At 47.1% G+C, this 23,845-nt stretch overlaps 1 protein-coding gene across 2 annotated transcripts in view; it reads right to left on the bottom strand.

Moving 5' to 3' along the window:
- Nucleotides 1-23,845, bottom strand: part of Idua (alpha-L-iduronidase) — a 114,338-nt gene that overhangs the window by 3,203 nt on the left and 87,290 nt on the right. For both annotated transcript variants that reach the window (XM_077687701.1, XM_077687702.1), the window contains exon 9: nucleotides 11,775-11,878. In XM_077687701.1, coding sequence (XP_077543827.1) covers nucleotides 11,775-11,878 — 104 coding nt within the window. The remainder of the gene's footprint in view (nucleotides 1-11,774; nucleotides 11,879-23,845) is intronic.

Genomic DNA, 23,845 nt, shown 5'->3' with positions numbered 1-23,845 from the left:
TCATTGTTGCTCGTCGAAGAAAGGCCAAGAGAACTACGAAACGAATGATCTTTCAGTTAAAATGAAATTTCGTTGAGACATTTAGTGTCCCTTCAAGGTATGTGCCACGCCCTTCCTTACACCCCACCCTCCCCGTTCCGCTTTGGGGCCCGAGGAATATGGTCACTGTTTATAACACGCTCAGACCAGAAGAGCAATCTTGTTTGATTCGTTGGTGCCGCGTGGTCATCGTCTGCGAGATCGTCAAAAGCATCATCTGCTCACGTATTGTAACGCCGGCCGACTTCCCAGCGTATTGTTATGCGAGCAGATGATACGTATGAAAGGAGCAAGTGATATTTTTGACGCGATCAGACGATATTATAATATGGAAATAATACTTTACAGTGCAGAAACTCATTCAGTGATTGATCATCAGAACGCAAAGAGCCTTTAAATGTGTTTTTATCAAAGGAACTTCTGACGGCATTGTAAGGCGAGTAACAGACAATACTTCTGACGTGAGTCATCGACGGCACTCTCGCAAACGATCAGCTCACAGCAAGCGGCACCAACGGATCAAAAAAGACCGCTGTCTTGGTCTCCGCGTGTTAGTAAAAGTCCATTAATCTGTGCGCATAAGATATTTTGCACATAATGGATAGAGAAACACCACGTTTTCACCACACCGCGCGCAACAAGTCCGCAATGCTGCGCCTATAGAATTACGCGCAAAACACTCCTGAACAACCTTCAGACAGCTGGATTAATTTGGTTGGCGACCGGATTAAATTGGTTGGCACTTGGATTAAATTCGCTGGAACCTCGATTAAATTAGGTGGCATTTGGATTAAACTAGCTGGCGCTTGGATTAAATTGTATGTCGATCGGATTAAATTGAGAGGGAAAACCTGTAGTTATGCGTCGTTCTCACAGGTTCGCTTACGCAGTGAGAAATACATAAAGCATTAAGTGAGAGCCCTACTTGTACAAAACGTGGCAGCTCACAGATCATTCGCTCAGCGGCAGTCTACCACGAATAATAAGTCAAAATAAAAGGGGACTGGCAGGTTTAAATGCCGTTGAGTGTCAAATTAATCATACAGCTCGCCAACTGTTTTATCGTTAAATCGTCTTTAAAAACATAATCGGCGTTGATGAGGAAGCTCCGCGGCAGGATAAGCCGTCAACAGCCTACTACGCTTTTTGCCTTGGCCACTACACTTCAGCACATAAGTACATGCGTACAAACTGGCACTTTTTTACCCTGTAGCCATCCACCCCAGTCTGTTATTAATAAATACCAGTTAAAAGCCTGTGACCATTTAGAAGAAAAGCGTTCATAGCGAACGCAAGTGGTACCTTTATTTACACCACAAGCATTGCCTGCATATATATTTGTGGGAACCATCGTTTTAAGACGAATCAATACAAACCAACGCATTTTCTTCCAGAAGCGACACATTATATGACGTTACAGAATTTGAATTGACTTGCATGCTTTTGTTTATAATTGCATAAAGTTCAATTTTAAAGATAATAAATGTTTGAATAACAAATCGAGTGATTTGCTAGTGCCCCACATTGGTGGAATTCGTGGCTTTACCTATGGAAGGTGATGCTTTAAAAAACCAAGTTTCCTTTGTAAACTAATTCGCTTATCGTGTTTTAAGAAATTTAACAAGCAAAGTAACATTTTGAAAGGAAATTTTGACATCCACCTGAATGCAGCCATACGGCTACAAAGGAAAGCTATACAGCTTTCTCAGAAACTTCGCATTTTGAAAAAAATTCGTCCTGGTCTTTTTTCTTCGCAGAAACTTCGCATTTTTATTCAAAATGCGAAGTTTCTGAGAAAGCTGTATAGCTTTCCTTTGTAGCCGTATGGCTGCATTCAGGTGGATGTCAAAATTTCCTTCACAGAAACTTACTCCACCTTGGGGATTTCCCCTAAATCTGGTTGTGTAACGCTTCATATGTCACACTTTCGGCGCATATAAAAGTCCTGCTAATAAAAAGCCCTAGGGACTTCTACTTTCATACAAGACCAGTATATTTATTCTGGAAAACTTAGTGCTCGTCCACTCTGTGAAGAAGGAAACAAAACAAGTGCGTAATTTGAGATGGAGCATACTTTATTGTCAATTAACTGAATGAAACTTCGAATTACCCGACCTTTATTCTAGCGGACAAACATGGAGCTGTCTGTTTCTCTCCCGCGTCGTTTGTGTAACACGCCAACCCAATGCGCTCGACCACTGAAAACACCGTACAGCAGGTAGCATTGGGTTGTTTGACGGCCACGTTTAAATTTCTCGCCAGCACAACGTTACTGTCTTTTGTCGCTGGTAAAATGGTTCTAAGTCAACAACAACTAGGCCAACTTTCAGCATTAACTGTTCCAACCGGCCCAGTTGCTCTACAACCGGGCGGTATTCCAGCTATTTGGCGACGTGTAATTTGAAGTGGCAACGGCGGTGATGCTCGACAGCGGCGGCTTTCGGTCGTTTATACGCCCATTCGCGCTTCTGTTGAATCTCCGTTATCTCCTAATAAAGGCGCGAACGCCGTTGTCAGCCGATTGCGCAGCTTGCGAAAGAGGCATCGAGGGTGGCGAGGGGAATAAAAGTTGTGAAAGAGGGGCCAGCGGTGGCGGGGAGGAGCCATCTAGCGGCGCTGAGTAAATCAGCTTCACCGGAATGAAAACTTGAAGGGGGGTGTTAGACATATACTGCTTCGCAGTAAAATTCTTTCCAGCAATACATTTGTGAATGGTAGCTGTGAGGTTTGACCACGGAGGTCGTTGCACTACCTGCGCCCCCCCTTCCCCCCCCCCCCCCCCCCCCCAATTCAAATGCAAGGGACACCCACCCAAGAGACCGCCGACAATTAAGCCACCTCGATGCATGGTGCGCGCGGAAACGAGTGGCTGAGCACGGTGACAAAGGTCGCGGCTCCCCTTCAGTCTGAGGTGGCGCGCCACCCGCGAGTAGTCTTGGGTGGCGCGCCACCCGTGCCATTGAACTGATGTCACTGAACTCGGCTAGCGCGCAACGCATTCCTCGCCGTTTCTTGTTTTTCTTTCACGTTTCCCCTTCCGTCACCGAGGGTATATATGTTCGGCCCGACGAAGGAATGGGGTCTTTTGTTGTCCAACTTGCTGTAGGTATCGGGGGGCAAGCATTTCCTAAGATCCACTGTGGACTGTTCCAGTTGTCGTGTATATACCATGTATATAATGTTGTACATAAAGTGCACACAGTTTGGACTCGTAGTCTCCCTCGTCCCTCACAGCAACACGAGACACGGTGCCGCGTCCTTGTAGGAGGAGAACTGAAATTTACAGTAGAAGCCGACTTTAGACAGAAATACATGATACATGCGGTTTCATACAGGAATTTATTAGAAGGTCCTACAGCCTCCATATTTTTATTTGACTTCTTCAATTGCCCATAAGAATGTCCTTCCAGCGATATTGTGTATAGCATTGTGTATAGTATTGTGTATACGCCTCGAGCGCGGCCTGTAGGGGCGCCACTGAAAACCCCCTAGCGGCCCGTTTCGAAATCAGCCGCGGGAGTCCGCGTCCCGCTCCCCACTGTCGCCGCAGCTTTTGCGGCACGTTCACGACTGAGATTTACCGTTTGCGGGCGTTTGAAATCCATGTTTATGAGGAGGAGTCACTCTGTTCGCAAATGGGGTATGTTTACGAGAGTGTAAATGTTTCTGACGCGATCTTAGTGTGGCATAATCGGTCTGTATAAGCGCCAGGTGTGTGTCACAGGCCAGCGTCGCGGAACTGGCGTATGATGGAGCGGAGTGTAGTTACACTGCCCTGAATTTACTAGCAGTGTCTGCGTAACCACCGGTTTCTCAGATATTCATGCTACGGGTATACACTACGATGCAAATCAGTTTTGTGCGCTTACGTATTCAGCGGAGCACTCATACCTTCCAGTTACGTTTCCAATATTATACCTCTGATATTGATCCCCACAATTTATGAGCCCGTCTGTTAATTCCGGGAATATTCAACAAAAGTACGATGGACAATGCATAAGTATACCCGGGGATCAGCACACGACAGAGTCGTCTTGTCGTGAGGTGAGCACCCGCAAACAGTCATCTGCTACATATATCCTCTGCAAGCAGTGCGGAGACGGGCTTAGAATATAATCCGCGTCCGCGACTAAATGCTTCTTCGAAATATCGTCATATGGCACACGGAGCCTGTAGAATAAAGCAGAAACTGGAATCAGAGGGCCTTATCACATGCCACACTGTTCCAACGACCCCTTTCATCGCTTAAGTTGTTGAACTACCTACCCTGTATACTTCCAAAAATGCGTCCGCCGTACGATCAGCTGTTCGTTGAAGTCGAAAAACAAAAGGACAGTGAACGCGAGATTCGTTTGTGTGATTACTAAAACGTTCATTGCTTGATTCCGCTCAGTATTTGTACACAGCGTCCCCCTCCTCCCCCCCCCCCCCCCCCCCTATGTTTCGCGAAATTGCAGTGCATTTCGCGTATAGTTGGTCTGGTGAGCCCTACCTGGCTTAAGTTTCGACGAACGTCTTTGGCGTGTCAGAAGCTGCACTGTTTTTTTTTTTTTTTTCATTTCGGTTAGATCTATTATGTTTCTTCTGCACCTGCACAGCATTTATTTTTCCGTGGTTTCATTAACTTGCCTTCGTTCTTGCTAAAAGGCGTGTGTGGGCAAATATTTAACGACGCACAGGCTTGGAATATACTTAACATTTTCGCATGGTTTATATTCTTATAAAAGGCATAAGTTATTGTCCGGGATTGGGTAATCATATCCCCGAAACATATTTTTGTGCTACGTATATATTCGAAACGAAGCCGCATTCGTTGTCCACGCTGCAAAATGAAGTTAACCTCTCACTGCGCTAGTATCAGGTGTAAACGAGGCGACAGTACAATTCATTTGTGCTTGACGTATTTGGAGGTGGCAGTGGTGATATGCTGCTACCGTCGCCGACGCCCGTAAGAGCGGCGACGAAGTACGCAGAACCGCGTCCCCGGGTAGCTCTTGCAGGCGATCGCGTACTCTACGAAGAGGCATCTGCTTTTTCAGTAAACTAAACGTACTCTTTGCTTATAGACGTCATCATAACAAGTTTTTTGGGGGCGCGGAAAGGCGAAAAGAAGCAAAACAGAACCAAAACACTGCACGAGCCCCTATCAGCCACGCAGCGCAAATCCCGTCAACGCCGCGGAGAAGCTGCGGCAGGCGGCGCAGCGATCGCGAAGCTCGAGGCGTATAGTATTGAGGCTGACTTAAAAGAGCTCCGTGTATAGACCTTTATAGGGATAGATGAGGTCTTATGGGACATTTAAGTAAAGCGCCACTGGGCTATCATACGTTTATATTGGGCTTCTTGTAATTACACTAAAAAATGTTTTCCCAGCAATGCAATTTTGTACAGTAGTGAAGCCGACTTCAAAGATGGCCTTTCTGTTGCAGAGTGGCTAGCGCATTTATCCGACAATTCCCACTTGGGAGTTCCTGCAAGTATTTTTTTCGTTTAGTATAATAATGCTTATTATAGTAAGGTTTAGTATTATACGTTTATTATAATATTATAATAATTCTTCTATACCGAATACATAACTATGCTGCAGAACATTATGTCGTATGCCTCACGGCGCTTCAAACAGAACATGTCAAATACAAACACCCGAACCATTGAGCGTTCCATTCAAACTTCACGTTTGGGACCTGTTTTGTACTGAATGCGCCTTGGTGCCATGCATTCGTATTGTAGTTATTATCAGCGCATACTTGTGGCTGCAATCGTGCATTCCCCGGGCGTTTCGATGTCAGCAGTGTCGCGGAGTTACCAGTCTGGAATCGGAATGCTTCCGGATTCATTCTACTTTTTCGTGACCTATGAATGTAACGGAATGAAATGACCACAATGCTTGGAGGAATGAAATGGGAATGAAATTAGCCGCCTTCTTCCCGGAATTGAATGGGAATGAAATGGGCTGGATATTTAGACGATCTGCGTCAATATGGGATAATCAGCCAAGCTGGTTTTTCAACCAGCGTCACTGGAACGAAAGCGGCCAATTGCTGCCTTTGAATGTTTGGCGGCTGACCCTCGGAGAATCCGCCGCACAAGCCCTAAACAGGTAAGCAGCTCCTGGCACCTAAGGTGCCAGGAACATCTTACTAGGAAAATCGTCGGTTGCAAAAACATCTTAACTGTCAATGTAATGCGTCTGCCGGCCAATACGACTTCCAATACGACGGCAGTCGTTCCCTGCTCTGCACGACTTCTGTCGCATTGAAAGTCGTATTGGCAGTCGTCGCATTGGCAAAGAGAGCTCAGGTGCTCCAATCGTTTTTTTTATATATTGTGCGAATGTGCTTTTCGTTTTATTACTTCGACGATTTCAAGCGGTGCCCAAGGGTGAAAGCTAATGTCACATGGCTAATGTCACATCAGCTAATGGCTAATCCCATCTAAAATCTTGTGTTAAAGTTAAACGTAGATATTTGTGTTCAGTCACTACCGGAATGGGAGAGTTATTTATAACGTAAACGAATTCAGATACATGCTTTTTTCTGGTTATCCTCAAGAGAGCAGATTTTTTAACATTCAGGGTCATTTGCCAGAGAGAACACCAGCTAGATATGTACTGCAAGGCATTGTTCAATTTTACATGATCTTCTGCGGCGTTAATTTCTTGGTAAAGTATACAGTCATCGGCGAAAAGCCTCACATTAACACCAATGCCAGCAGGTAAATCATTAATGAAGATCAGGAATAAAATGGGCGCCAAAACACTGCCCTGTGGTACGCCTGACATAACATTGGCTATGGTAGAACTTTCGCGATTGACTTGCACGTACTGCGTTCGGTTACTCAGATAATTGTCTATCCAGTCAGTAAGTGGACCTGTGCCTATTGTTGCTTCTAATTTTCTTACAAGTTTTTTGTGTGGCACCCGATCAGAAGCCTTTGAGAAATCCAATAGAATTAAATCGGTTTGTTTTCTGCAGTCTACATTGAGGGAGATGTCGTGAATTAGTTCAACCAGTTGGGTAACTGTGGGTAGTCCTTTGCGAAAACCGTGTTGTAATGGCGATAAGATGTGATTCTTGTCAAGGTACAATGTTAGATGTTTAAGAATTATGTGTTCGAGTAGTTTGCAGGTTGTGCTGGTTAGTGAGATGGGTCTGAAGTTTGATGGGTCAGCTTCGCTACCAGATTTATGAACAGGGGCTACCTTTGCTATTTTCTATTCTTGGGGGAGGGAACAGGTTGATAGGGACTTATTGAAAAGTATACACAAGTATTTGGCTACCCATTCAGCATATCTCCTAAGAAATTCGTTCGGCAAGTTGTCCGGACCGGCACCCTTTTTAGTATCTAATTTTAACAACAAATTAAGCACTCCGGACTCTGTCTCCTCACTCTGGACTCTGTACTCTGGACTCTGTATGTGATAGCAAATAAAAAATACGCGTTGAAAACAATGTTTTGATGTTTTGACCCAAAATACAGAAAGCGCTCGCGTCCGACCTTAGACGTCGTGGCGGCATTCCAATACGAAATGCAATAAGCAGTAACGAAATGTTCCGGTAGATGGCGCTGGGGCAGTGGAACGCCGCAAAAGGAAATGGACTTGCGTAAACCTTCCACCGCGTTTATCGTGGAAGGAGCGATACGGGAGGGGAAGAGCGTGAGATAGGCGTGCAAAAGAAGAGAGGCATTTACGTGTCAGGGCTGGCAGAAGACTATCATCTTTCAACGACATTTGCAGTCAATTGAGCCGAAAAGCGGTCTTTTTTTTTTTTACCTCGGTGGCGTCTACTGTACCGCTGCGTCGGTCCCCGCCTGCCTCTCCCCACCATCCGTTTCTTTGCTTTGGCTTCTGTCGCGCCGGCAACTCGGACGTATATCCCAAAATGCGCTCTTCTAGATTTGTTGTGCAATCACACTGGCATGACGCTTGTATTCACTGCAGCAGTGCCAAATTGAGCTGCGAGTCCAGCTTGAGGTTGTAGCGCTACGCTGCCTCGCCTTCTACAACACTTCATCGATACTCCTCCTCCTCCCCCCCCCCCCCACCCCTTTCCCTCCCAAAGAAAAGTCTACACACTCGTGCGTCTTCGTCTGACACGCCAGCGCCACCGGCCGCGGCGGCTCAGTGGTTAGGGCATTGTGTTGCTGCTGAGCCCAAGGACGCGGGTTCGATCCCGGCCGTGGTGGCTGCTTTTCTGATGGAGGCTAAAAGCGAAAACGCCCGTTATTTGGGTGCACGTTAAAGATCGCAAAGTGGCCAAAATTAATCCGGAGCCGTCCGCAACAGCGCGCCTCATAGCCCATGTGTAGCCTTGGCGCGTTAAACCGCGCAATCAATCAATCATCGACACACCATCGTAAAATATCAGGGGCCGGCACAGCGTACTGTCCTATATGATGTACGGCACCCTCTCCCTCCATACAGAGAAAGAGAATTGGCTTAGCAAGCTGAATAAAGCAGGAAGGGGTGTGTAATCGCGGTCATGGCGGCGTGTCTCCGACGCGAAGATTCGCGTGTCTCCGATGCCAACCAAAGGCCAATGGCATGAACGAACTTCGCCCCAGCTGGTAAGAATTAAGCTCTTCCTCGCATCAGCCGTAGCTATAGCTACCGCAACCTACAAAATTACGATGAATATTGATTGATTTGAAGACCTCATGTGGAGCTTTTCTGACACTTGTTTTCTAGTGCTAGCTCGGATATCTGGTAACCACAACAGTCGACTGAGGCCTGTGATGAGTGGATGTTTCGAAACGGCTTGCTCGGTGGAGACGTCACCCCAGTGCTAGTGGCCCGCCGATGAACATAGCGGATTACTCGCCTGTAACTGCAGTCTTGAAAGTTTGGTCATCACCAGTAGGGTCGCATATGTCAGTTTTTATGAGGTCCTGATGCGTAAGTTGCTCGTTAGTGTACATTAACTCCTTCTACAGGGTTCTATCACTACGTTGATATGCCGCTCTGGACGCTATGATGCAGAAGTGAAATTTAGAGCAGCTGATGGAAGCGCTTCGGGCCAAAAATACTAGCAACGCCGAACTTAACATCCGAAAACATGAGTATTGGATTTATTTGCGTTCAGTGCGAAAAAAAAAAAACATAAAAACCAAGCGCTTCAGTTGGGTCCGAAAAGGCCACTTATAGGGCTCGCGGCATGCATTTCGTATCATTGGCTTATTCTCGAAAACGCACGCAGAAAAATGTACCAATTGTGTCCGCGTAAAATTCCCTGTATTGCATGAGTAGTGCAGTCTAATGCCAGGACAATCAACACGCGAAATGAGCTCAAAGTGAAAGAGGTGGCGACTTTCGTACGACGAAAACCTAACAGTTAACGCCGTTCCGTGACGCCGCCGCATAGTGTCCCTCACGTTGTTACGGTACTATTTCTGTTCAGTGCTCTACATGAATTAAAAATCATTGGACTACTAAACTAAATGATCATGAATATACATGAATACGAATGAGAAAAGTGGTTGTTGCGCGCGAGATGTCACCAAGCTGCTAAGATGCATAGGCCTTTGTGACACGGGTGCATATTTGTGCAATTTTGAACGCGTCTAATAACATCAGTTTTGTGTTGCGCTCGCAGGCAACTCAATACAATCACCAAACGGAAGTTTCTACTTCGAGGAATTGCAAGAATGGAATCGACCTGCCCGTCCATAAAGGGAGTGGGAACGGTAAAAAAATTTGGTATTTCGTGGAATCGAGAGTAATGGAATTAAGGACCGTTTGAATTCCTCAGAGTGTAATTGGAATGAAATGGCGCTGTCCACTCCGCATCCCTTGTTTGTATATATAGGTCACCTTCGTTTTAGGGAATTTTAAGAGAACTACAGTGTCGTATTTTTTATTATTCCGCAAAACCTTATAATTAACAAACGGGGGAGTAAATGTTAGCTACTTCGCATTAGCTAAGTTGTTAATTTCAAACGTAACAGAATTTCAAATTTCAAACGTAACAGATCTCCAGGTGGAATGAACGATTATCAATCTCTCTGAAAATTGAACTTTTTTTAGAGTTTGGTTTTATTTAGGCTGGTCGTCCAGTTCATACAAGGTGTTTCAACAATAAATGAGTGTCGTTAAGCAGCTATCATTTACAAATAGCTGGATTCTTCTCACTAAAATTTGACCCGAAGGTTTCACTTTATGGTCTAATATGGTTGAGAATAACCCAGGCAACATCAGAGTTCTGGTTTTTCAATTAATAGAACAAAACTATAGATTTTGTCTATACTCGGTTACAACTCAAAAACGGCACCACCTCATGTAGTGTATCACTCCGCCAAAGCGCCGCATCCGTGAGGTCAGTGCGCGCGTGTTTTGAAAGGGGTTTGCTATGGACGCGGGGATAAATTGGTCACAGTTGGCACAGGACCGAGGTAATTGGAGAATAATGGTAGAGGCCTTTGCCCTGCAGTGGGCGTAGATAGGCTGGTGATGATGATGATTATGATGATGATGATGAGGATGATGGTGGATGCGTGATATCGTCTGCCTTGTCTCACGCAGTTTGTTTGTCGTCACTGGAGTCGTTTATAAGCATATTAAGTCCAAAAAATCAGGGGAACGGCTCACGCCATGTTCAAAATATTCCCAGTAACGCCCTACTTGCGCCGCGCGGAGAAACATCCGGCTACGGTGATAAGGCACAGCGGCAACTTTCGGTGCCGTTTTTAAGTTGTCACCGAGTATAGAAGAGGGGGGGGGTTAGCTAGCCGGAATGATTTTTTCCTGTGCAGGCATACACGCAAAAAAATTCAAAAAAGGCTCATTCTGTCCCAATGGACAAAACCGGTTTTTCCTAAATTTCCACAGAAAACTAGAACAACACACCTGTCCCCTTTGTCACACACGCGCACTCAGACGCACATGCCCACGCACTGCATAAAAACGTATAAATGTAGCCAAAAATTGCGCTACGCTTACGAAACACTAGAATTATGAAACGTCACAGAAATTAAACTATTCTTGATTGTTTTGTTAGTTTAGTTAATATTTGATTTGCCCTTTATTCGGACAACACATGTAATACTAGCCTACGCAGCACATCCTCACGAGGACAAGAAAACAAATTTGGGGCCAGTAGAGCTCTTAAATATATGCGAAAAATATCAGACTAGAAAGCGAGTTAGCTGTCACTTAGCAGTATACCCATCAGGCAATAATTCAGTGGATTCTTACCAGCGTATTTGACCAGACACTCAGTCATGGAGCATGTACTCGGGTCGTTATTACATCGCAGGGCTCCCATTTGTGTCCACAAAGCGTGGGTGGCTCCCATTGTCAAATCCGTGTGCCTAGCCACGTATATATATATAGTTGGACGCCGAAAAAGGTAAAGTCGAGGTCGCTTTTCTGGGCCGCCGCAGACTCTTATCCGCTCTCTCAACGAACCCTTTCTAATCCTCCTATTCTAACTGCATGGGCGTTTGCATTCAACCCTTGGGGAAGGCTTGGTCGTGTTGCGCTATTCGTGAGCACTGTGTAGTTATCTCTTTCCAATAGTCCGCTAAACCACCTGTGCGATTTCATCAGCCTGCGCATCCGCAGAAACGATCGGTCTCACTGCTCTGAGCGGGGAGTTTACCCGCATAGCCAGAGCCTTCCTTCGCTTTGTGAGGTGACTTCAGCGTCCACCACTAGCGCATTTGCAGCTCGTCCGCATGCGCGCCGGTGAGGCGTCCATCTTGTGTGTCACAGCCGAGCCGAAAAGGGAGGTACTCACCACTACGCCAGTCCAGCTGGGCCCGGAGGGACACCTTGGCTTCAACACCGGGCTCCCACACGGACTCGTTGCTGTGGTACAGCAACGTGGACAGAGACTGCGAACTGTGTGCGTTGTTAAAAAGATGCACAGAGATTGATTACGGACTATACCTATGCTAACCCTCTGAACCACCTATCGCGCATTAAGTCTCTCGAATAGCGTTGAAACGGCAGAAGGAAACAGGTGAAAGAAATTAGTCAACAGTTGCCTCGCCAATGGAACACTAGGTGATTTTGTTGAGCTGCGACGGGACGTAGGCAACGTTGATAGGCAAGTAGCTGGGTGCGAACTCGGTGATCCTTAAGTTAGACGCCCCTATTTCACTAATCTACTCTTTGTTGCTACGTTCTAATTTGAAAGGACGTCCAGGAGGAGGGAGTACACAGCTCTCGGCTAAATAGTCAAAAATAAATAGATACTGCCCCCAAAATGTTCGGGAAAGCTATTCGCACATGTACAGCAAAGCGTCCAGCGGCACCATAGATATTCCCAAGCGACATGGACAAGAGCAATAATAAGACGAACAACTCGGCTGTCGGCTGCTCCATTTGAGTTCGATACCTTTCCTTTTTTTCTTCTCGCTGAACTTTCTTCCCTCTAAATTCGTCACCTTCCCTTTTTATAACTATGCAGGTAGCCTCACATAAATTAGGCATTAATACCGGCGTTTTAATGACGATTTGATGCACGCATGAAAGGTGGAAACATCTTGGCCCGTTTTGTATGCAGAACCACGATAGGGCTTTTTTCATGGTTGAAGTTCTGGTTTTTCCTGTCGTACTAGCTGGTGACAAAGTGGGCGGCGGGATTTTGAATTCATCCCAATATGTTAATAAACACTTTGTTGTCCGTACCAGTATAGCAGTGGGGGGGGGGGGGGGGGGTGAGTTCGATTGGGGCAGCGACTGGTCATGGTCGACTACCTCGCCGGGACCACTAGTGGCCGGGAAGGCGTAGAGGAGTGGCTTTTTAGCTGACGTCATCAACTCTCCACGTGCCGGCAAGGTGTAGCGCCTTGCAGCGTAATGTGCGACGGTTGCAATGCGCGGTTGTCTTCGTTTCAAACGGCGCCTGTGCGGATGTAGTATGGCGGCAAAGCTGAGGTTTTAACCCTCGTGTTGCGTTGCTGCAGTGCGTGGCACCTTTCGTTTCGGTTGATGGTGGCAGAAAGCCGGCTCACAAGTATTACGACAGCAAAGGATACACAGCGTAACGCCGTGTGCGCAGCTTCGCTGGAAGGGTCACGTGTGAAGTGTGCGGGTGCCATAGTAGCCGGCTTAGTAAACAGGCCCACCGGCGCCTCATTTGAAGAAGCCGCGTACTGCCCGTCACCGTCGGAATCCACGACGGCAAAGGGCGCATCGAAAGGAGCCCGGCCCTATAGAAGAGAGGCAGCTCGTGCCTGGTAAGGACCTCACCAGGAAGCCTTGGAGCGTAGTTAGAGCTGCTCGTGAGAGGCGAGGGAAGCACCGTTCTGGCTTGCACGTAAGGGTTGATGGAAGTAAGCGGCTGGTAGAAAAGAGTAAGTCGATTTAGGTACCCATATCGAATAAACTGTAGCGCAGCATCGCAAGAATCCGATGAGCATGCGGTGGCTGTTGTTAGGGTAGACGGCTGGCTGCAGTTGCGAAGGCACCCCCGTGGGTGGTACAGAACGAGCTGTACGCGCAGCACGGTGCATCACGTTAGCCTCGAAGTCTGAAAACTATGGTAAAGGGACGCCATGTAGAACATGGCCGAGCTGGCCTTCAAAGCCCTCTAAATTTCCTCCTTGGGGTAAGGGAGTAAGGGGAGTAAGGGGGAATTCGACTCGCCTAGAATGTCGGCGGGAAATTTTCTGGTAAGATGATCAAAAAGCCAGTGCGAGCGTGACGTAAAATTGGGCTTGCACCTGAGCCAGCCACACCGCGAGATAGCGCATTACCTGGTGGTTCAACTGCATCGTGTCGGGACGCTCGAGCGGCAGCGGCGGTGGTGAATGGCCTGCTGGGGAACGGCCAGGGTCAACATGCAGTGTGGCCCAGGATTTGGAATGCAAGGCCAACGATTATGGTGCCAGTAATGGTGTGCCTGCTCATACAGTGTCTGTTATCACTATTTGTAGAGGGCACGACGGCACGGAGGCAAGGGTATACGCTTGTTATGAATTATGAAGCAACCGATGTGGCAGCCAGATGGCGACCACAATGATGACAAATGTCCGCTTAAAATGCAGCACACCCATTTAGGGGGACTGGCCAACAATAATCAGGTCCAATGAATAAACAAAAATACATTTGAGAACGAGAAATGTGTTTCTAATTAAGAGTGGCGGGAGATTAAGTGCTACAAAAGACCTAACAGTGCGAGAGGGGAACGAGGACTTAGAAGACAAACGGGACAGACACTGAATCTTATAGGTCTTCTAACATGCGTCTTCTAAGCCTTCGTTCACCTTTATCTGCGCTGTTTTGTGATCTTCAGATTAGTACCAACTAGCCCAACGACATATTCTCCTAAAAAAAGCACAAGCATGAGAAAAACATGTGCAGCAGACAAAAAGAAACAGGGAGAAAGGGAAAGAACAAGGCATGACGGAATTCTACTTTTAGCACAGTACACGGGCAATCTCCGAAATGGAGTGAATGGCTCGGCGCACCTACCCCCGGCGGAGTGACCCAGCTCTGCCCTCCAAAAGTCCGAGGCGCGGGCAGGGTCAACGGCAACTCAGAGCATCGCATAGGAGTCTGAACATAGGAGACAGATGAAACCGTGGATGATTACTGCGATAACCGTGCACACTGCCCCCACGACGTCACAGGGACTAGTCTGTGGTATTGGCAGATCCCGAAGAAAACGGACTACGGATAAACATGATCATTCGATTGCAAAGGTGAGTCTGGTTCTGTTTTATTGCATCACTTGGCCGTCATAGAGAAGTTAACGCACAGATTACTACTTTTTAAATGCGGAGCATTTCTTAGGCTCGCCTGGTCCTGCGTCGTTGATGGCGGCGCCGTCCACACGCTCAGTGCGCATGCGCAACTCTCCTCCTTACACCCACAGTTCCGCGATACTACACTATAAAAAAAAGAAATAGTTAGCGGCGCCCGGTTTCGATCCCACGACTCTGGCCGCAACGGGAGGTACGCGGTGCTCTTCTCACTACGCTACAAATCCGGTGCAGGAGCAAGTGCTACGAACGCGCCTTATGTCCTTGACTCATTCAAGCTACGTCAAGAAGCTACTGATACAACGAAGGCACGCGAAGCTGAACGTCAACGGAAACGACGAACTGAAAACTTTAGAGGGGGATGCTGAATTTCCTGTGGGAAAGCTGTGGCGGGAAGCGCCACGCGCCTTGCAGCTCAACCAGCCCCGTCCGCAGCGCCTCTGATGCTGATTGTGGCAGGATGCCCCTAGGGATTGGCCAACCAAAGAAGTTATCACGAGATAGGTTCGCGTTCAACCACCGTCGTCATCTTCCCGTAGGGGAACCGCCGAAGAAGAAGAAGAACGAGAAGACAAAGCTGCGACAGACTCGTCGATCGCTACCTTCTGACATGCCGACGTTTTTCCCGACTGAGACGTCAGTCCCTGGAGGTGCCGCTTTACAGTTTGGGGATATCCCTAACAGTGCCGGCTATTCTATCGTTCGGGGCATCCGAAACGGGGTTCTGCCGCCGGTATGTATGCTCTGCCCTCCTGCGCTACATTGAAAATTCAAAACGATTATCTTTATGATTGCGATTGGTCACCCTCGCTTTGATTTTTCAGGATTTTTTTTTCCTTTTTTCTCAAAATTTTTTCCAACCGGTCTAAATTATCTTTCCTAAACGTCTCGTGATTAGATAAGAATTCCATTTTTTTTAACCATCCTCTGTTGATTGGCCGATCCCCTGATTGGGTATGTGCCATACCTAAACGCGCAATAACAACAACAACAAAGCTGCGAAGAGTAGGGCGTGTACATTGCTCTCAGCCGGTGCACCAATGTCAACAACCTTTACCTCACCAAAGCTGACGGAGACTACCGATTCTACCACAGAGACAACATCGACAAGAACATGATGGACGAGTTTCGGCGCCTCGAGAACCACCGCCTACTCACCGTAACACAACAGCACTTGCGTGCCTTTGCCACCGGTGTGGACCCGGACGCGGAATTCCCTCTGGCGCTAGTAAAAACCAGATCAGTCAACATAACGGCAACACAATGGAACCACACGGAACCGCCACGATGCTTCGCATCCTCATCAGGGTTCCGCACGGGAAGATGGTGTAATTTTTCATCCTGAATGACTTCACTGCTGACATGATGCAGTGAAAGATGTGAAAGTTTGTCAGTACTCCCTTTTTTTGTTGTTGGTGAAAGCAACAGACGCAAAGGGGGAAAGATGATGAGGATATTGAGACGCCACAAATGCTTTCGAATTCACTGCATCATAATTAGTGTTTAGGTGTTCTAATAAGTTTTCTTTTGTGTCTCCACGAGAAAAACAGCTGCTGTGGCAGAGCATCCAACTCTGCAGGATTACTTGCTCAGTAGCGCAATTACGTCTTAACCACTGAGCGACCAAGCCGTTTTATTTGAGTAGTTCTGTATAAGTGCACCGTTTGCTCGAGTGGAATTTTACTTTATAACTGACGCGTTCTTAAAATCCCTTATGCTCACTTACGGCTCGTTAATATCTCGAAATAATGGTACGGGGTGCGTGTGGACACCCAGGCTTATTATATTGGATGTGGTGTCCTGTTAGTGGTACGCACGCACTGGATCAAAAACGTTGCAGTTTTGGCTGCAATTAACACGTCATCCGCAAAGACACAGCCCGATTTTAGTAACCTTAACGGAGCACGCTGTACATAACCATGCAGGAGGCCCATTAAACTGCTTGATTTATGCATTTATTTGAATATATTGCAGACCTTGGAGGTCCAAGAAGAAGTGGTACAATACACTTTTGTAGTACACACATTACGGTAAAAAAAAAAAAAAACAGCCGCGATAATATTAGGTGGTAAGCAAAATAAAATATATATAAGACAGTCGACAACTTAACAGCTGGATGTCTTCTCTCCAGAACTAAAAACCACATACATGAGTAAATACTACAAGTAAATACCACAGTCAATACCAAACTGAATGTCACATTCATGCAAAATTCAAATTTTGAATCCGATCGACAAATCATTGCACAGTTTCGCAGCTGACTGCGATTTCCTGTAATTGGTTTCAGTAAGAAATGGAGGAGGGAAAAACAATGTCGGTGAGTACTGTTGTGGCTAATTGGTTGTCGAATGACGTTGTTTTGGTTTGTTCGGGAAGTGCGTTAAAAGGGTTCAAGAAGATCTTCTTTTCGTGTCCCCCAAAAGAGTTGCTTCTTTACAAATAGCCGCACCAATTTCTTTTTCACTCTTCCTTCGTAACCAGGTCTTCGGAGTCTTCTCGAGAAGCAAATACCTCCAACTCACTCTGACGGATAACTTCAAGTATGTCGCTGGTGACGCTCGTCTCGACGGTGCCTTCGCTCTTCCAGTGACTGCACATTTTCGCGATGGAAGTCAGCGTGGCCCGGATCTTGTCGCGCTCCTGGATAAGAGTCTTCACTCTTTCTTTGAGGTAGTCCACCTCAGAGCGCGGCTCCGGCCCCGTGCTTTGATCCCGGCATGCTCGCTGGGTCCGTGGTGTCGTCGTCCCGGGGGTCACCTCCCTGAGTGAGCGATGGGTACTCGAGCCTTGGTCGTCACGTAGTTGGGAACGTGGTGCCGTCTGGCAGGCACTGTCCAGCTGCCGCTCGTCGGTGACCCTCTTCAGCCATTTGGAAAGTTCAAAGTGGTCTCTGAAGCGTCCGGCGATCAGCCGTTCAATGCAGATGTCTATCGGAAGGCCAGCCTTCTTGAATGCTTGATTTAAGAGGGTGAAATTGTTAGCTTTCTCGAAACTTAATGTTGCGTCCATCCTCACCCTGCTCATCGGAAGAGTTCCAGGATGCAGCTGGTCGATGAGCTGACAGTAGGCTACCCCTGTGGTGAACTCTTCGAAGCTCTCGTACCTCGACTGGAGCCTGCCATTGATCCAAGAAAGGAGCTCCTCCCTGCTGATTTTCTCCTGGCCCGGGCAGAGACTTGACCTCCGAAATGGCTTGGTCGAGAATCGGGACATCCTGTCTTCCAGCGAACTCAGGCGAGACGCGTGCTGCGTGGCGCGGGCTCTCGTGTTCTCCACGCGATGATGATAATTGATTTCGTAATGGTGATCACAGTAAATGAAGACGGCACGCGCATTCACATTCCATATCCCGTGGGGGGAGGGGGGGGGGGGGCATGCGAGTGGCGCCATCTAGGGGCGTGTTTGCACATGTATCCACGAGCTTATTATACTCAGTTTAAACGAACGCGGGTCGGCTGGTTTTGTGGTATTGAGCTAGGTATTTACGAGAAACTGTGGCGTTTGTACATGATGTGTATAATCCTTTCGACCAACCATCTGGCTGGTTCCCTCTTTTGAACGCTTTGATGTATTGGTGCTTGCTGATTTTGATGTATTGGTGCTTGCCACAATTTTAGTGTATTGTCTTGTCTGGTTGACAATCTTGACTATTCATTGTACTTGCACTATCGTTATGATTGAGCGTATTCTCCCATGCAATAAAGAACAAAAAAGTGTCGTGGTGTTGATGTTCCGTTTTCGGTAGCAGTCGTAAGAAACAGGTTCGAATCCCGCATTTTCCGGTTATTTTTCTATTTAATCGTTTTTTTTTACTTTTACTTAAACACATTTCTTTTTGTCACATATCTTATCTACTTATGGTACATTTGTGCGTTAAAAATGAGATTTCGGGCAGTTGTGTTCCCTTTAGGTGAGTCCCACCTCTTGTTCTATACGTTTAAGTGGTTGGTCCCTTTAATGTCGGCTGTGGCCACTCTTCTTGAATCTATATTCCGAAACCTCTATATTCTGAAGTGTACAGAACGGTCCACCATTACTAGAAACACGTGAGCGGCTTGTTGTGCCCACGACCGGCTTTATAGATACCGACCTGTCCACGCTCGACGATTCCGCGTGCCGAATTTGTTATTGCTTGTTTGGTTCTTTTATGGGCGAAGCTCCTAAAGCCATGGGTCTGTCCATCCCTTGTGTCTCGTGGTACGTGACCACCGCATGCTTTCGGAGATGTCTCAAAGTGGGCCGCGTTGCACGCGCAAGAACCGGCTGCAACCGGCAGCGCAAACTCGGCACCGGGAGCGCGAGCTTGTCTGTGTTAGCCAACGGAGGCGCGAGCGCACGTGCACTGCGAGGGGGAGATCACACAAGAGATCATGCCACGAACGCAGGCAGTCGTTCTCGGAGATCGAACGAGACGCAAGGACCTTTGCTCGTTTCCTCTCGTCTTGTTCGGGCACAAGTTCGACCTAAATAAAAGTTCTTTCTTCAAATACGCACTCAGATGTATCCATATGAACCCTACCACGATCCGAGGAAATGTATAGACTTAGTGTTTGCAAACTTCCCATTGCAGCCAGTACAAGAACCTCTCTCGCTTCATTTCACAGATCATAAAGCCGTCGTAATGAAGAGACCTCGCAATCCAGTCGTGACAACGACGAAATGAAAAGAACAAACGAAGAAACGAAACAACAAACGAACAACAAAATAAAAGAACAAAATAAAAGTTGATTTGTACAATGTACGCACACAGTCTTACGTCTTTCTTAATGATGTAATGGGCGAACTTTCACGGGAGAGTTACGGTTACCGATCATCTCCCCCTCTCGAGCTTCGCCCCACTTATCATCATTCATTCCGTGGATATGGCGTGATTTTTTTAGTTCTTCCGACGCCACTGCACCGGCTTGCGCTGCATTTGGTTGGTTGGTGCCAAAAGAATGGCTCATACCTACTCAGGGGGATTGGCCAGGAAATGGGCGCTAACTGAGAGAAAAAAAAACTGTACTCGGGATAAAAAGAAATAAAGTGAATGCACTTGAAGAACTCGGTTAGGAAGAAAGTGTATATAAACGGGAATAAAAAAGACAAGTAGACTGCCAGAAAATGAGGTGCGGCAGCAGAGAGGACACACCAAATATAAAATCAACACTAATGAATGAGGAAAGGATAGAGAGAAGGACAGCCGTGAAAGGTACGTAAAGAAATAAAGAAAGAAGATACGGCAGTGAAGGAGAGGAAGTGAGCGGGAAGGCAGTGAGTACAGGCGCTGACGTGTTTTATAGAGCAGCCCGCCATCTTGATCTAGCGGCTAGCACAGTAGACGGCGAGATTCAGAAATGAATGAGTGTACAGCGCGGCAAAGATCTCCGCGGCAAAAACCCAGGACTTTCCCTCCGACTGATAATATTGGAGGAACAGAGATTGGGTGGGCCAATTGATTAAACGTGTTTTCCAGATATCTTTTTCGTATGGAGGTGCACCGTCGGCAGAAGAGGAAAAAATGTTCTATTGTTTCAAATTAATTACAAAATGCACAAAGGGGTGAGAGGGCCAGATCACAACGGTGCAAATAATAATTTAAATTTGGTACGCCACATCGAAAGTTAGGCTAACTTCACATTCTCGTGAGTGACTAATCCGGCACTCCCATGAGTACCGGAGGCGCTCAAGCTGTGAACCTACGCACGCAGTTTCAGCCATGCTTTGTAGGAGGCCTAATATACGAAAACATGCCGAGGTGAGGAAATGTATGGGCGGCAGGATTTCCAGCACGGGGCCATCCAATGAAAGTCCCGCCAACGTAACTGCCGACTCGTTAATCGAGATGCCAGCGTGTCCAGGCACTCACACCAAACGAAGTTCACGTAATGATGTAGGCAATAAATAATTAAGGGCTCGACGTTGAGGAGATGTATTTGGGGACGAAAGAGCAGTGCAAACTGAGAGAGAGTCAGTAATCACTATTACATGTTGTTTAGCAGAATCTAACTTTCGAAGGGGTAGGATAATTGCTAAGTATTCGGCATGAAAAGAACTAGTGAAATCAGGTAGTCGGAGGGAAAAGGGCCACGCCTGCCTTCTCATTTCGGACGGAGGCATCAGTGGCAATAATGACATGCGTAGAAACCTGTAAGGTGATCCTGCAAAAGGCCGGATAAGAGATTCGACGGAAGCAATTTAGCATTCCTGGGGAAAATTTCATCAAAAACTACATCTAAGGATGAGGCATAACGATTTGTTACGGTAACAGATAATAGGGCCACACGTAACGGGTCTAGTAAGGATTGTACAAATATCACTTGTAGGCGTTTGAACTGGGGCCACGGGCTGCTGAAAAACAACGACGGCCATATTGCAAAGGCAGTCTGCATTTAATCCCCACTTTTCGGCCTGCCATCGTTGTTATTTCGTCTTTCTCCCGTTCCGTTGGGCTCAGTCTTTGCCGATTCACACTGGGGGAAGTGCACACCTTCTGTAGTGTCGGCGGTGCGCTCAAATAAAAGTTTTTAACGCGAAACTGTTACTTGGCCAGGCTGGAGAAAGCGCGCACCCGGCCGGCGTCCACCGAACGCGTGCACCCGCCCGGATATCGTCCGTAAAAAAACTTTCCACAGCTGCTTACACTTGGCTAACGCGTTCCGTGGAATTCCGCGTGTTTGATAGCGGGAGTACATCCGAAAGACTCAAACAAAAAGAAATATTCAGCGCGTTTTCTCTTATAGCACCCGCGTATTGTTTCATATAGCGCATCAAAAGGAAAAGGAAAAACAGGAAGAAGCACTTGGCGCGTGGTTAATTCTCATTGGCTTACGATGCATACTCCAAGTATAACAACAACAACAACAACAACAACAAACTATTTATCTCGTGCGTTGGACATTTCCCGCGCAGCCTTCGCATTCAGCTTCTGAGGCAGTGTAGCAGCAGCATGAATAGTTATTCTTGAAAAAAGTAGCTGTACTGAGGGTGATGCCGGGCTATTAGGTTACAACAAGGTCGAGAGTTGGGCTATACATTCATTATGATGGGACAGAGGAGACGGGGTGGGAGAAAGACACAACATGAGCGCTCGTGTTGTGTCCTTCCCTCTTACCGTAAAGTTTACGCTGTTCCATCATAATGATTGTAGGCTATATAAGGGCTTAGGCTACGCCCGGCGACAGAACTAGCCTGAAACGCGTTTGCGAAAGAGTGTGCTGAAAGATCCTGCAATATTTTTGCCCGTACATTCAATGAACCTATCGTACGCGATGGTATTTTCTGAGCAAGTCCGACAGGCGCACGGTAAAAGTTTGTTTTCACCAGGTTCCAATCGGTGCGGGGGCAGTGGCTCAAGAAGATATCCCGAAGATAACTGGCTCTCACCGCAGGCATCGACTTGGCACGGCTGCCATACTCGTCTTTACTATTTGTTGGGCTTGTAAGCCACCCCGACGGAGCTTTTACAAACGTGGCGCTCCAGTTATGGTGAAAATGCCGCAGCGCCGCTGAAAATATTGCCGTCGATTAGTGCTCCCTTCCCTGAAAAACAATGACGGCGCTTCCACGCAAATAATGGCGCTGGTTGGGTGTTTATACAAATTCCAGCCTCCCCTGCGAACTTTTGCCCGTGCATTGACGGGCATGGCGTCGGAAGAAAGCTCCTAGACGTAAAGCGAAGTCGGCAAAGTTTCTACATGCTTAAACGAACAAAAATGCTTGAAAATAAAGAGCGCCAGTCGAGCAGGCGCATATGGTAGCAGTGTGGTTTACTTGTGCACGAGGACGTTTGCATAGTTAAGAATCGGGTGTAGACTTAACCGTTCATTCTCGTTGATGGTCGATATTATAGGTAGTGATCGGTGCAATCGGCATTGATTGGTACGAGCCATAGAGTTTCTATACTTACTAAGAAACTCTATGGTACGAGCGCTACATTTTTGGCTAGCAGTCAAAGGCCGCACTGCTAGCCAAGCGAAGCCGGCGAGTTTGATGATGATGATGACAACGACTGCTATTGGTTTCCCCTTTGTAGCGGGGTGACGACGTGTCATCTTACCAAGAAGGACTAATATACCCAGGTTTTATACTCTTGCTTTAATACTAGCGCTTCTTAGAGCAGGCACACACACAAAAAAACTTCGTGATTAAACTTAGCCCCACCTGACGGAGGGCGCCTTCGCTACACGGCAATTTGGCTCCCTTTGTCGCCGGCAGCGATGAGCAGAGGTTGCGTGGCTGTGCCGCTCCGTCTCAGCGCCGACATCGAGATAAGGCGAGATTCGGACAGCAGGCGCATGCGCGCTGGCCGCAGGAGACTGAGCAGGGGCCCTATTCTCGACTGCACAAATTCATAGTGAACTGTGAATTTGATTTGCCGGAAGTCTTTTCTTATTGGCTTTCAGTTTTGGTCTCGTTCTTCCGGTTGACAAAGCGATTGTGTGTGCTGTCGTCATTTTGACGTTCCATGACGTTTACAGGCACCAGTTCTAAAGTTTGCGTTATTTCTCTTTACTGAAAGCGCATAATTCTTGTCCGGAAATGAAAAACTAGACTAAATGCAGCGGACATGACAACTTACGCCTGTATTTCCTATTCAACAACAATACGGCTTGTATGTCACCCACTCTGTGTGATTGGCTGAGAAGGCGTGACGTAATTTAAAGAGCTGCCGGGACGCCTTACCCACTGAGCCACCGCGACTCCGAAAGAATACTCGTAACATCTTCATCCCTTACTTGCATTCTCTGCTATCAGCACGAGAAGAAACATTTTGGAGACAAACCTCGCATTCGCTTTGCCTTTATTGCATCAAGGGCGTCGAGGGGGTGATCAAGATTTCAGAACGAAGATGTGCGAGCGATATAAAATACTATCATTTTGGCAACTTCTACTCTGAAGCTGAACTTAGGCGTCGATCGTTAAAGAAAACGGACTACACTAAATACCCGGTGGTTTTTTTGGAAATCGCTGGCCGGATACATCCCAATATCAGCAGCACTCTGCAAGCGGTCGTCATGATCACTGCGACGACATGTTGCTCCGATCGAGCGTTTGTTTGACGTGATTCGGCGCATGGAAACATGGCTTCGTTCGACGATGTAGGAAAAAACATCTG

The sequence above is a fragment of the Haemaphysalis longicornis genome, unplaced genomic scaffold (genome assembly GCF_048455015.1).
Source record: "Haemaphysalis longicornis isolate Haplotype H1 unplaced genomic scaffold, Haemaphysalis longicornis Haplotype H1 scaffold_1, whole genome shotgun sequence".
Lineage (NCBI taxonomy): Eukaryota > Metazoa > Arthropoda > Arachnida > Ixodida > Ixodidae > Haemaphysalis > Haemaphysalis longicornis.
Note: the sequence above shows the minus strand (reverse complement) of the source record. Positions and strands in the feature narration are given on the sequence as shown.